Below are 14,672 nucleotides of genomic sequence, written 5' to 3' on the forward strand. Positions count from 1 at the left end.
AATCTTATTCTTAGACCTGGCTAGAAGAGGATGGATTTATATGATACCTCCAGAAGAGGAAGATGTATGTGTGTGTAAAAAGATGGACCCTTCCTATAATTCAGGGGTTTCAAACTTTTAGACCATGAATAGATTTCAAGATGAACTTGGATGGGAAAAAAAAAATTCTACCTTTATTGCCACTAACTTTTGGTATCCTTTTAATTGTCTGTGTTTTATTTTTTATATGGAAGACACTATCCTGAGAAGTCACTAGATGATCAGGGGTCCAAGACCCAAAAAGTGTTAAGAAGCTTTGATCAAGTTAGAAAAATGCTCGACTCTGTGGTTCTCAATTATTCAGCTGCTCCCAATGATCATGAAGAAGGTGCCACATATATAACCATTATCAAAACATTTAAATAAATTACTAGAAATTGACCTTAGTAGGTCATGGAGTCCCTGGTCCCTGTACCTAGAAAAAGTTGACCTTAACTAGGCCAGTCATATCTCTACTGGTTACAAAGATCTTCAGAGAATTAAGTCCTGATATTGCAGATTTTTATGGTCAGCAATCTTCTCTACCATTTTTTTTTTGGCCAGACTTATGATCTCATAAACGTAGGGAACACCCAGTGAAGAAATTCCCTCTACTAATGCAAATCAGTAAGTGTTATGCAACTTCTAGTGTTAGCTCAGAGGTGGATGGGAACAGTGAGAGATTAAGTGTCTTGCTTGGGATCACACACTTACTATATGTGGGAGGTAGTTTTTTTAAAAAAAATTTTAAATTTAAACTAAATTAAAAATTAATTTCTACAACAAATATATTTAATTATGTTACATATTATATTTAACATGTTAAATATAACATATTACTGTATAATAAATGTATAAATCTATAATAAATAGAATTAGATTAGCTTAATTAAATTAAAATATTTAAATAAATCATTTATTTTTCCCCCACCTATGTGTAAAAACAATTTTTAACATTCATTGTGGAGGTAGTTCTTGAAATTCAGATTTTCCTGACAAGGCACATTCTCAATCCATCAAACCATGCTATCTCTCACACTGTCTTCCTTATATTTAATCTAAATCAATCGTAAGATGTAAATCATTCTTTTTTTTCTTGTATCAGTGAAGGTAGAAAATATCTAATTACCATCTTTTATGTAACTATTTTCAGATAGGGAAAAAATTTTTTTCTATCATAAGAAGGAGTCCTTTTCATATAAAGTTGTTTCAAGTTGTCTATGGAGATTACTGCCAAATCAGTGACAGTGACTGACAGAAACACATTGGGCATGCTGGTCCAGAAAGGACAGCACAAGTCGAGAAACTAAGTTCCCTCAGCTCCATTGTTTGGGACTCCTTATTAGGAAAGTCATTTTAAGTGGGGATCATACCAACAAACAACAAACTTTCCAAAGTAATTTGAGAATTAACAAAATAGTCAACCTTGATTATCATGAACTGCTGAACCAGATTTTTATGAAGAAAAAATTAACTTTAAATACATACTAGTAGCAAATTCATAACAACTTTTTTTAAACAGCTGATTTTCATTTAAAACACCAAGCAAGGAATGGACGTATGAATATTCCTAACCTGCAAAATGATTCCTCCACATAATATCAGCGAAACTCATTGGTGGGCCACTGGGAGGGTAGTGTTTACCTTTCAGAGGCTCATGATCAGTCCTTATCATATCCATTAAAGAGTTCTCCAAAGAGTGCAAGTTAAATGTGTCATAGGGCCTATTCCGGTCCTAGAAACAGAAACACAAGACAAAAACAGCATATAATAAAAATGACTTCATAAAAACACACTATATATTTTGCTTCCTAATCCCAATTAAATATATGAAACACATGCAACAAGCTAATTACAGGCAAGAACTTCTTGACAACATATTTTTAAACCTAGTCTAGTTACCCTTGAATAACACTATAGAGGTTCTCTTAAAATGGTCTTTAACTTGCATGTTTCAGTCATTCAGACCGGCCATTCTGCCAAATAAACCACTAAAAAATATCTTATCTCTTAGTTATTAACTCATTATGCTTTTCCCTTTTCTTCCTTTGCTTTTGCCATGGCGCTAAGAAGCAACAGAACTCCTGAACAGGACAATTACCACCAACATATATGTAGGAGAAAATGGCACTCTCACAATCTCCAAGCTGAACTTCTTTCCCTGGACAAACAAAAGTTGACCATGTTAACAATGATGAATTATTAAAGGTTCTACTACTTAATTCTGAGGGAAAATATCAGTTTTATTTACTCCTAATCACTTTTGACAAATGATAGTTTTTCATATAGGATCATAGGTTTTGGAGTCCAAAAAGAACTTAAGAACTCTTGTCCAATCCCCAAAGAATCATAGAGATGAAATGACATGTCCAAGGTGGTTAATTACAACATTAACACATAATTCAGGATGATTTATGGGATCATTCAAAAACAAAACATTAGGCATTTGATTTAGCAGTGTACATACATACACACAAACATAGATATACATATATATATATACACATACATACTCACACACTTACTACTCACACTTGTATATACTTGGGGGGAGGCAAGAAAATTAAGTTCTACATTAATGTCTCAAACAAAAATATTTGAATAACAGGTATGTATGTAATTTCTAAGAACTTAGATCTAAGAGGAGAACAAAAAGCTCAAATTTGTATAGCGAGTATGGTGCTGCACTTGGAGACAGACTTGGATTCAAATCTTGCCTCAGATTCTTACTGGCTAGATGACGATGGGCCAGTCACTTAACATCTCAGTGCCTCAGTTTCCTCACTGGTAAGTGAAGGCATTGGACTTAATAGCCTCTAAGTTTTCTTCCAGCTCTAAATCTATGACCTTACATTCCAACAAGTACAGTTTTTGAAGCCAACTGTGTGACACATGAGGAACCTCCATGTAAACCACAGAACTGGGACTCTATTTTAAAATACAAGAGTGCTCATAAGAAAAAACAAACCAAAACAAAACATAATACAAGAGAAAATATTCTGAACCCATATAAGATTGCATGCCATCTCAGGAAGGGAGGAAAGAAAGAGGGGGAGGGAAAATCTAAGACGTGTGGGAAGGGACTGTAGAAAACTGAAAACAAATTACTTTTAAAAATAAAATAAAATACAAGAGTGCTGATATGAGAGAAGCTCTTAGGTGTTTTGAAATATGGAAAATGTCAGTTTTATTTTAGAAGAATACATACAGAGGCAATGTCCCTTTATCTTGCTCAAAGCAGAACTGCCTAGGTGAGTTGAGCAAGAAATAGCAGGTCAATGCCTCATATTTTCTTTTTAGGATAAATCCAAGAGGGATTTTGAAAATATTTTCTTCTAGCCACTTGGAAGCTCTTCAGAACACCCACAGAAGGACACAGGATCCTAAGCTTTGAGCATTTAAAGGAGCCTTCCAATTCAGGGAGAGGGATTAGAGGGGAGGGTTGCATAAATGTGCTATCAGTGTAGAAAGCTTCAACAGTGTAAACTGCTTCCATTGAAGCAAACATAAAATTAAGCTGTAACTTTTCTTAGAAAGCAGTCTGGAAATACTAAATGACTAGGTAATTTGTTTAATATCACACAAAGCTGTCAGAGCAGGACTTGATCCTGTGTCTTCCTGCCTCCAAACAAATCTCAAATATTTAAGGTGTTAAATATTATCTCCAAGTCTTTCATTTTACAGATAAGAAAATAAGGCCCAGAGAGATAAAGATAAGTCCATACAGCAAATAAATTATTTCAGCTTTCTGATTTCAGATCTGATTTCGGCTTTTCTCATTGCAGTTCCAACGTTCTTGGCTCTGTACAGATGGACACATTTACTGGCAAAAGCAGAAGTAGGACAGCTTTCAAACGAGAGGCATGATGGCTAGAGAAGGCAATGGAGCAATACATGGAGGCAAATGTGGAAATATGGAAAGATCTATGAAAGTTGTACAAATGAGGGGGAGGGGTGGCAGACTTGTTTGGTATTATAAACAGATAATCCCACAAGGGGGAAGTGGAGAATCTCTACATTGATTCTGAGGATGTAAAAAAGTATGTTTATATTAATTCTGAAGATCAGAAGGTTACAATATTCATTTTAGATCACAGAATCTTTGATAAACAAGCTTATTTTTATTATAAATTTCATTAAATATGGGATAAAAGTGTCAGAGGTGGCAAAAGTCATCACATGAATTCAGATAGTTCTTCATGATCCTTGGTAACTGAACTACTAAAGATTGGCAGACCAAGTAGTCTTTTCCAACAATATTGTCTCTCATATGTTCTTGCACTCCCCATTCCATTGGGATGAAAATATTTTTTCTTAACTTTTCTGTAGTGTTTTTGCAAGTCTCAAGTTAGTGCACACAATGATTACCTAAGAATGTCAAAATTTCCCGAAATGCTATCATATTGGTCCCAACACAAGTTATTGTATGGGGGGAGGCAGGGCAAGGAGGTCATAGGTAAGGGAGAGATGTAATCAAGAAGCAAAATGATAGCCCATTACATACACTAACTGAGAAAATTTTCTAAGCTTCCTTTTCTAATTCTATGGGCTTCTCTGCAACCTCAGTGGTACCAATGGCATGAGGACTGTTGTGAATAGGGGAGGAAGAGAAAGAAGCAGCTGGGAGGATAAAGCCTATCAACTACCCTAAGTCTTGAAGGAAATAAAAAGATTTCAACAGATGGAAATGAGTCGGGTGTGTATCTTGGGCAAGGGGAATAATTAGTCCAGTTTGGCTGGACTATAGAGTACAAGGAAGAAGAACAAAATCAGGCTAAGGATGAAGGTCAAAAAATTTACAGAAGCCTTTAAATGTCAAATTAACTAGCAATCATCCTAGAGGCAGCTTGTTATAGCATGAACCACACTAGGCATTTGGATTCAGAAGACCTGGGTTCAAATTCTGAGTATACCACTTACAACTCTGTGACCTCAGACAAGTCTTTTCCCTCATCTATCAAATGAAAAGGCCAAATTGGATGATCTCTCAGGTCTCAGCTCATTCTAAATCTATGTCACTACAGGTTTCTGAGGTCCATGTACATCAGAAAGAATATTTTATCATTTGTGTGGAATGGAACATAGATAGAGACTACTAGGTAAAGAGGTTATTACAATTGTACAGCTAAAGCCATCATCTGCCTGGGGAGATGAGCATAGAAGACTCCTTATACAACAAGCACATAAGCCTTATTGAATCTACTGCTCAGGGAATTCTTGGGTGTGACTTCTTGTTGCTCACTAGTATTCTAAGTAGCTTGAGGTTAACAGATAAATTCATATTATTATACACAGGGAATATGGTAAGAAGCAAAAGGTAAAGGACGATTCATCTAGATCAATCTATGGTTATATGTTGATAAAACACAATTCATTTATTGAACTAAAATGAAATTAAATTTATTGAATTAAACAAGCCCCTTTATTGGACAAACTGGATAAATGATCCCTGACTGAGCAAGCTGTAGAAATGCAAGTTTCAGCTCAATGTGTAGGAAAACTTCCTAACAATCAGAGGTATTGAATGGGCTACCCCAGGAAGTAGTTCTCCAATGATCAAAGTTTTAAGCAGAGACTATATAACCACCTACCCAGGATGTTATAGAGTTTTTTGATTAGGTTTGTACTTGGACTAGATGGCCTTTGTGTTTTCCTCATCTGTAAAATGAAGGACTTTTAATATGACTTTTAAATACCTTACAGTTCTAAATCTATGATCCCACCAGCCCGCCCTGTCTAGTTCTCTTGAAATTCTTACCATAAGAAGCCATTTAACCCAAGCTTCCTTATTTTCTGAAAAGGCAACTTCAGATAATAATACTAATAATAAACAAAAATCAATGTCAGTCCTCCCTTCCTTCAGCCTAATCTCAACACAGATTACCTGGAAGCTAACCTCTACTTCCCTCTCATTGCTAGTTTGGAGATAGAGATACAGAATCCTGGAAAGGATGACCCTGTAAAAGACATATAAGTTGGAAGTGAAGAAAAGAGGTCTGGAGAGAGCATGGTTCTAACAAAACAGGCAACAATATGACAGTACCAGTCTAGGTAGGGTAGAGCAGATAGGACACACCAACGCTTGGAGGACCCTAAATTCAATTGTGCTGCTTTGCCTGTGACCAGTCTTGCATCTAGTGGCCTGAAAGTTAAGGGAAGCCAAAGAAGCATCTGTGATAAACCCTGCATACTTCAATATGTGCTCATTTGGAACACAAAGAAATCTCTGGAGTTTCACAGAACCAATTCTTATTAGTTTTACCTCATACTCAACATGTGGAACACAGGACATGTGAAGGGCATGACATGGAATTTGTAAAAGGTTCTTAATTGAACAAATGTCAGTCCTTGGAGAGACTTACTCATTAAAATTAATTCTAGCCATGCCTAGTCAAATTCTATTTGCCACATATTATTTATTTACTTTGTTTTACAAGTAGCAAATTTTTCTGACAACTGAACAAATGACCTGGAAGACAACAACCAAATAGAAATAAAAGGACACCAGTAGGGGACCTGCAGTTCAATATTTCACCTAATCAAACTGCTTTTCATTTGATACCAAAATTAATTACTCATCATTAAAACTAGGTCATCAGTTTCTATTCAACAACCTGTTACTTCTGTCCACTAACTTTTAAGTTTCTATATTCTATGGTGTGCCCACATCAGAAAGGGTGCTGTGCTCTGTGAAGAAGAATTGAGATAGCACAGACTAAACGTAGGATGTGAAAATTTGGAGTACCCACTCCAAGTATTCACACGAACTGTCTGTGCCCAACCTGTGGCAGAGCGTTCTAAGCTCATATTGGTCTGACCAGCCACAGTCGGACACATTGAAACTTCACTTTATCATGGTGATGTCATTTTGGTCCTCTGGGAGAACAAAGGACAACAACCAACCAACCATAATAGAAGGAAGGGGAGTTGGAATCATGGTGTTTTTTATCTCTAAAAACACAGCAGGAAGTTTCTTAGAATTCTCAAAAGAATTCAATGATTGCCTCTTTTTCTCTAACTTCAGTATGTTAGTACTGAAGCGACCCAGCCCTTTACAGAGTGAGCCAGAGTACTATGCACAGAATACTATGCTTAGTACTCTAGTATCTTAGAGAAGCATAGAAAGTCATAGGCAGGAAGGAACTTCAAGATCTAGATGGATTAACTCTAGAGTTGGAAGGGACTCGAGTTCACCCAATACAACCTCCTCATTTTACAGATGAGGATGAAATCGAGGCACAGCAAGGTTAAGTGATTTGCCCAAAATCACAGAAGTAGTAAACTAGTAATGGAGCTGGGATTCAAAGCCAGGTTCTTCAACTCCAGATCCAGCATTCTTTTCCATATACTGTGTAGTTAAGGCCAACCTTCTCATTTTAGAGAGGGAGATACTGAAGCCCTAAGAGGTCAAGTGACATATTCCTAAGCCACTTAAGTGGCAGGGCAGGAATCTTTCTAACCTCCCCTCTTTTCATCTAGCTTGACATTCTCTGGATCCTACCATCGTCTTTTCTTGAACCTTCCTCCCATCCTCTCTCCAACCTAACTCTACTCAGGAGACATGGTCCTTCCCATACAGGCTAGCCTCTCCTAAACCTGTACCCTCAGAATAATATACTACATTCAGCTAGCAGGTAATTATCTCAAAAAAGGAGGCTATCATAATGGAATTCCCAATCTTTGGGTATGAGGAACCATTTTTAAAGTTAAACAAATATCACTAATTCCCACAAGATCATACTTGCATTTACTAACATTGACTAAATATGTACCCAAAAGCTACTATGAGTCAATAATGTTTTCAAATGTATTTACAATTTTATCACAACAGCATCTACATATGCTTGAAGAATATTACTATATATGAAACATTTGCTTTTTCTACAGAAGGTCTGTTTCCTTATTTAGGGATCTATGGATTTCTGGAAACCTGTGGCACATTTTGGGAAGTAAGAACTCAGTAAAAACATCTACTGGTGCAATCTCAGGTCTGCCTTTCCCTGCTATTTTCCAGCAGAATAAGAGACCTACCTGCTCTAAGGAGGGGCATCAGAGAAAGAGACAGAATAATATACTGGACATGACTGGATATAGCAGTAGACTTGACATTCAAAGATATGGGCTCAAACACTGACACTGACATGCCACTAAAAAAAAAAAACAAAAACCTCTCAGTGCCTCAATTTCTTTATGTGTAAAACAGAGACAATGTACTTCACAGGGTTGCTCTATAAAAAGTGTTTTATGTTTGTATGGTTTCATAGAGTGCCACAGAAATGTGAACTATTATTATTACTCAATCTTTCTGACTCAGTCACAGAAGCCAACATGCTCTCCTCTCCCTAAGACTAAAAAAGATGCAGCCTATAAGTCTGACACCAATGTAGCAAAAGATCAGTTTGGACTCAAAACAATTATTCATTGGCTGTTATCTGTAAAGCCATTCAGGAAAATAAGAAAGTCCCTGCCCTCATGGAGTTTACAGGGTGAAAAGCAAGACAACAAACACATAAAATAATATCAAATAACATATTGTTAGATTCAAAATTGCTTCATGGGGTCTGAGTAGGAAAGTTGTTAAAATGATGGGATTGTGAGGGTAAGGGGTACAAATACAGAGAAGAAAGGCAGTGATTGAGCTCAACTTCAAAAGATAAGCAAAATTTCAACAGGTAAAGGAGACAGAGAGGTCATTCCAGATGGAAGGCACACAGCATGAGCAAAGGCATGGAGGTAGGAAAGCACAGAATGTGTTCATGGAATGGATAATAGGTGGTATGGACAATAAGTTGATAGGCAACAATAACATAAGCATGACACCAGATAAGAGTTTGGATGAAAATATAATTAAGTAGCGAAAACCTGTGAGATAGGCTCAAAATTAAGTTGGATAGGAATGAAGAAATATAGGAACTTTAAGAAAGGAACCAGAAGAAAAGCAGTATTAGAAGGAAAAGGGTATTTAGTCTTTATCGTGTGACCCTTTAAATATCAAACAACATAATGTCCACACTCAGCGCATCCTCCCCACAAGTTTTTTTCTTTTCCAAACTAAACTTTTTTTAGTTCTCTCAATCCTCTTTTGGCATGGTTTCCAATCCCTCTGCCATCTTAGTTGCCCACTGGACGCATTCCAACCCATCATTATCTTTCCCAAAATGTGACAGCCATATTTTAATTGAAGTCAATATTTCAGATGTGCTCTGCATAAGCCAGACCACAGGAAGACTTAATACCTTTTTTCATTCTGCTGTGAATCTACCCGATGAAAGCATCAGCTATTTTGGTCACAGTGTCAAAGAGAATTTCAAATCTCAACTCTGTTATTATGGATATTTAACCAATGAGACTGTTTCCTCCTCTATAAAATATGAACAATACCAGTAGTACCTATCTACAAAGCCATGACTAGCCATTTTGATCCCCAACACCAACTTCACAAAAAGTATCTAGGACAAACAGCAGGAAGTACATTCTTAAATTAACTTTTTAAAGACAAATTCAGGTGTGGGATTATTGGGTGAGGACAGTTCTAAGAAACAAGGCCCTGTGGAGGGGTGCCATCTGGCAGATTCCTATTTTAAATAATTATTCTTGCTAACTATGTGCTGAGCTCAATTATTTCTACCCTGCTGAAAGGAATAAAAGTACTACCAGTGCTCTCTAAATCATGATGCACTGGGACAAACCCCAAGTTGCTCTGCTCCAGTTATGGTTCTTCCTATTCCTCATGGAATTGTTGTGGGGCTCAAATGAGATCATGTATATAAAGTGGTGTAATGTTGAAAGAGCTATACAAATGTCTGCTATTACTGTGTCCCACTATTGACTCATTTTGATCCTATAATACACTAAACCATTAAATATTTTTTTCTATACCAACTACTGTTTAGTCACACCTTTCTCCATCAGGATTTGTGAAATCAATTTTTTTACAATCTGAGTATAAATTTTACATGAACCTCCAATATTGACTTTTTTTTTTTTTAGATTTGACCCACTATTCTAGCCTCTTGGGATTTTCTGCATCTTCATTCTGTTAGCCTTTTAGCTAGCTCTCCTACTTTTATGTAATCTACAAATTGATAAGCATGCCATTGAAAATGTCAGTCAATACAAATAGATGAGGTCTATTGAGTAGAGTTCAACAAAAGCAAACACATATAAGAACATGTCTTTCTCATTCATGAAAACTCCACCTTACCTGTCCCTGGCATTTTGGGGCTCAAAAGTGTTTCCCAAATCAAGTTAGAATGTGATGCAGGAAGGTACCTGAATGTTTTTCTGAAAGACCACTCTACAGGTTTAGGGGATATGAACTAAGAGTTAGAGATGAGAAATAAAAGGCAGGATAGAGAAAGAAAGAAAAATATTGTTTTAAGTCTATAGATCTAAAGACATAACGAAGGCCCTTTGGGCAGTACAGAGCAATGTTAACCTGTACAAATTTGGTCTTAAGCTGGTCTGAAGAATAAGTCAGGATACACAATCTAATATAATTTCCTCATTATAAGGCTCAGAGAGGTTTAGCAACCAAGCTCACACAATTAGTCAACAGATCTATTCTAGGGAAATTTAATAATGAAGACTAGATGGACAAAAATACAAGATGTGTATATATAGTAGGTACTCCATAAAGGTATATTGGGTTGAATATTCTTACAAAATTTTGGTGTGTTTCATGGCAGAAACTGAGCAATTAGTATTCCCCAAGCAATTATCAGCATTTGATTTCAGATAGAAATATCAAGTCTATTTCTGATGAGACTGTCAAAAATTAGAGGAAATTTATATCAAACTGGATTTGATTGCAGGTAGACATATTTCATGGTTCATATAGCATGTATACTAGGTGAGTTTCTAAGAAGAGATGTACATATATTTGTGTCTTATGTTTCTGAGAAGTGAACATTATGTTTTTAACTCATTGGGAAAAAACGTCTCAGGTCAGATTTTCATGCCTAAGTATGTCTTACTACATTTCTAGTATTTCCTACATAGACAAGCACAGTGCTGTCAGGCATTGTAAGAAATCAACCTTCCATCCTCTAATCTGAAGCAAAGGACCATTCTCAACTATCTATCCTACAGCATAATCTACATTTTTAAAAAATAAACTTCCAGGAAAGGAATCTTCTCAATCATCTTTAGTCTCACTGTTTCTCATTTTTGAGAAAATGTTCTGCTACTTAGTTGCTGTGTGATTATGGATAAATCACTTCACTTCATGGCTGAGAAAACTGAAGTGTAGAGAAGGGTCTGGAACATGACAACATCTTTCAACCCTTTTCTGCTTTAACAGTCTAAGAGATTTTGTAGACCCAGAATTTCAAAGTAATTTTAAAAACATAGTTGTATCTCACTTTCCTCATCTGTAAAAATGGGTGCTGAACAACATGACGTCTGCACTACATGAACTAGATGATTCCTTCTTCTAAATCTAAAGCTCTACACTTAACCTGAAATCTTTTATAAATTTAAGTCTGTTTCCCTTCCCTCTACCACTCCCCTCCATAATCAGAGGGCCATCTAGGTGGTGTAGTGGATAGAGCACCAGTGTAGGAGTCAGGAGGACCTGAGTTCAAATCTTATCTCAGACACTTGACATTCACTAGCTGTGTGATCTTAGGCAAGTCACCTAACCCCAATGGCCTCATCCTGGGTCATCTCCAGTCATCCTGATGAATGTCTGGTCAGTAGATTCAGATGGTTCTGGAGGAGAAGTGAGGCTGGTGACCTGCACAGCCCTCCTCACTCAAAAACCAAAGTCAAGTGCAAGTCATGTCATTATTTCTCTGATGGCATGGTCTTCTTCGGCAATGAAGGACGAACACACACAAGACCATAATCAGCAGAAATAGGTAACAAATGGTCTAAATCCTTTGTGTATGTCATGAAAATTGATGATAAACTAAATCTAAGTTTCATCTGCTTTGGTCACATTAATCTCGATTTCTTTAATCTTTTTATCCCTCAAAGTTTAAAGAACTCACTTCAATAGTATAGCATACCAAATAGGTTTAAATTTGAAATTTATTAAGTACCTACAGGTACTTTCTTAAATACCTACAGGACAATGTCCTAATTACTGGAAATTAAACAGTATAGCAAAACACAGTCCCTGAGCTCCAAGAATCATGGATTTTCCAAGTTATAAGGGACGCTCAAAAGTCCAGCACCCAAGTCACTAATTCCCTCTATAACTCTGCTGGCAGTTTTCTCTTGAGGATCTCTGGGGTTTTTTTTCTGTTCCTTTTATTCTCAGAGCTTGGCACAATGCCTGGCACATAATGTGTGCTTTAAAATGTCTCCTATTGACTCTATTAAGAGATAATCACTACCTCACAAAATAGCTCCTTCCACTTTGGAACAGCTCTCACTCTTAGGAAGGTTTTCCTTTACTTCAAATCTAAATTTTCATCTCTGTAACTTCCACCCAGTATTGCTAGTTGCATCCACCGAGGCCCAGGAGGGCAGGTCTAAGCTCTTTTCTATATGATAAGCCTTCAAATACTTGAAAACAGCTATCACATTCCCCATACCACCACCATCACCAGACAAGAGTTCTTTACAAGGTAGAAGGGAGAAAAACACAAATCCATTAAAAATTATCATATACCCCTTTCCACATTCCATTTCCTTTGCAGAAATTGGCAGGGGTGGGGTGGGGGAACCATAAAGGTGGAACATTCAATATATTGCTAGATTTTTAAGATATTGACCTGATTTTTTTCTTTTATTCTTTTTAAAATTTCCCCATTATAAGGAATAACTTTCTCAGAGGGAAGAGGGATACAAGGGAAAGTCTGGGTGATATAAAACAAAAATAATAGCAAATTTGGGAGAGGTAAGCTACAAATTATAAGAGCACAGAAAAGATTCTTTAAAAAAGAGATCATGAATTGTTGGGAAGGAGAAAGGAGGTAAATACAGAGAGAAAGGAGGTAAATACAGAGAGAAACCAGGAACAGTTTCATGGAGAAGGTACTATTTGACATGGACCTTGAAGGAAGGTCAAATTCTTAAAGAGGCAAAATAGAAGGTGAAAGCCAGTGTTAGTAAGTTCTTACTAGAGGAAGTGTGAAGGTAGTTCTTATCATAGCAGTAGTGGGATCAGGGTTCCCCCATAACTAGCCATTAACTTGAGATAATCCCAAGGGTTGAAGCAGGTCCCAAGAAGGGTAGATGGGATAAAAGGTACAAATTTTCCCTACTCCAAGTATAACTAATAGAAACAACAGCTCAGAGATACCAAGCATGTATGTTCTGAGAAAGAATGACTTTACCCTTCAGCAGGCAGAAACAAAACCCCAAAGTGAAGTAGAAAGTACATGAAGTGGAGGGCAGCTGGGTGGTGCAGTGGACAGAGCACTAGGCCTGCAGGCAGGAGGACCTAAGTTCAGATTTGGTCTTAAGACACTTACTAGCTGTGTGGCCCTGGACAAGTCATTTAATTCTGATTGCTTCTACACACAAAAAAGTGAATGAAGTGACCCAAAGTAAACAAAGAGAATCAAATAGCAGGAGAAGTAAGCATAGACCAACCTCAAATTTGATGTTATTTTAAGGTTTACAAAATATTTTTCTTACAACTCTAACTAGGCAAATATTCTTATATTCATTTTACAGGAAAAAAACTAAAACAAACCTGAGACTCAAAAGGGTCAAGTGAATTTTCCATAGTCAAATGCCTGCCTGGGTAGTGACAGAGTCAAAATTTCTGGCTTAAAGAGAGCAATCAAATTAAAATTTTTAACTTTAATTTAAAATTGCTTAAATCACTTAAGTGATTGTTGAGTTCCTTTCCACACCCCCTCCCCTTCACCTACTGAATTCTTGCCTGTCCTTTGCAACTCAACTCAAATGTCACTACCTCTATGTAGATTTCTCTGATCCCCTCCTTGGTTGTTAATAACCTCCCCATCAAGCCTCAGATAACAGGAACAAAGGATCATAGATTTTGAGCTGGAAAAGAGCTCCAGAGACCAACCTGCTCATATTACAGATAAGGAAATAGTCTCAGGGAGGTTGAGTAACTTATTACCTGGGGTCACACAGATAGTGAATATCAGAGGTGCAATGTGAGCACTCAGTTCTCTAGTCACACAATCTCTAATGCATTTATGTAATATGTTGTCATCAGTATCTGAATTCCTTACTCCACTGTAAGCTCTATGAAGACGGGGACTTCATCTTAGTTAACTGTGATATCTTTCCCCAGGAACTAACCCAGCTCTCTGAACACAGTAAGTGCTACATAACCTTTGAATGAAGTATTTCAACGTACAGTACAATGTTTTGCATGTAGGAAACATTTGACAGATGTTTATTGAATTGAAACTTAATCTTTGTTTGAGACAGTCATGCCAAGTCCACAGGTTATTAACCAATGAAACTCCATCTATAAAGTGCCATTGAGTTCCTGATTTGACGGCTAAGTGACATAAACAGTGGCTTTTGTCGAGCTGGCATGAAGTTAGTTCTTTGTATGCCAAGGGATTTCCCAATATATACATCATGTTCTTGGTATCAGGCAAACATTTTACTGAGTTATTATACAAAGACCAATGTGTAGGTAGTTACTGGTGATCTTCTATATGGATTGGTTATTAGTCTTCATGTTTTTATAACTATTGCTACCATTATTGTGTTCT

The 14,672-nt window shown here is 36.8% G+C and overlaps 1 protein-coding gene across 9 annotated transcripts in view; it reads right to left on the reverse strand.

Moving 5' to 3' along the window:
* CPEB3 (cytoplasmic polyadenylation element binding protein 3) overlaps positions 1 to 14,672 on the reverse strand; it is a 242,138-nt gene that overhangs the window by 158,509 nt on the left and 68,957 nt on the right. For 7 of the 9 annotated variants that reach the window (XM_072625177.1, XM_072625185.1, XM_072625167.1 and 4 more), the window contains one exon: positions 1,594 to 1,753. In XM_072625177.1, the coding sequence (XP_072481278.1) occupies positions 1,594 to 1,753 (160 nt within the window). The remainder of the gene's footprint in view (positions 1 to 1,593; positions 1,754 to 14,672) is intronic. The other 2 variants (XM_072625172.1, XM_072625170.1) reach the window with 1 other exon arrangement.

This window comes from Notamacropus eugenii, chromosome 1 (genome assembly GCF_028372415.1).
Source record: "Notamacropus eugenii isolate mMacEug1 chromosome 1, mMacEug1.pri_v2, whole genome shotgun sequence".
In the NCBI taxonomy this organism is placed as follows: domain Eukaryota; kingdom Metazoa; phylum Chordata; class Mammalia; order Diprotodontia; family Macropodidae; genus Notamacropus; species Notamacropus eugenii.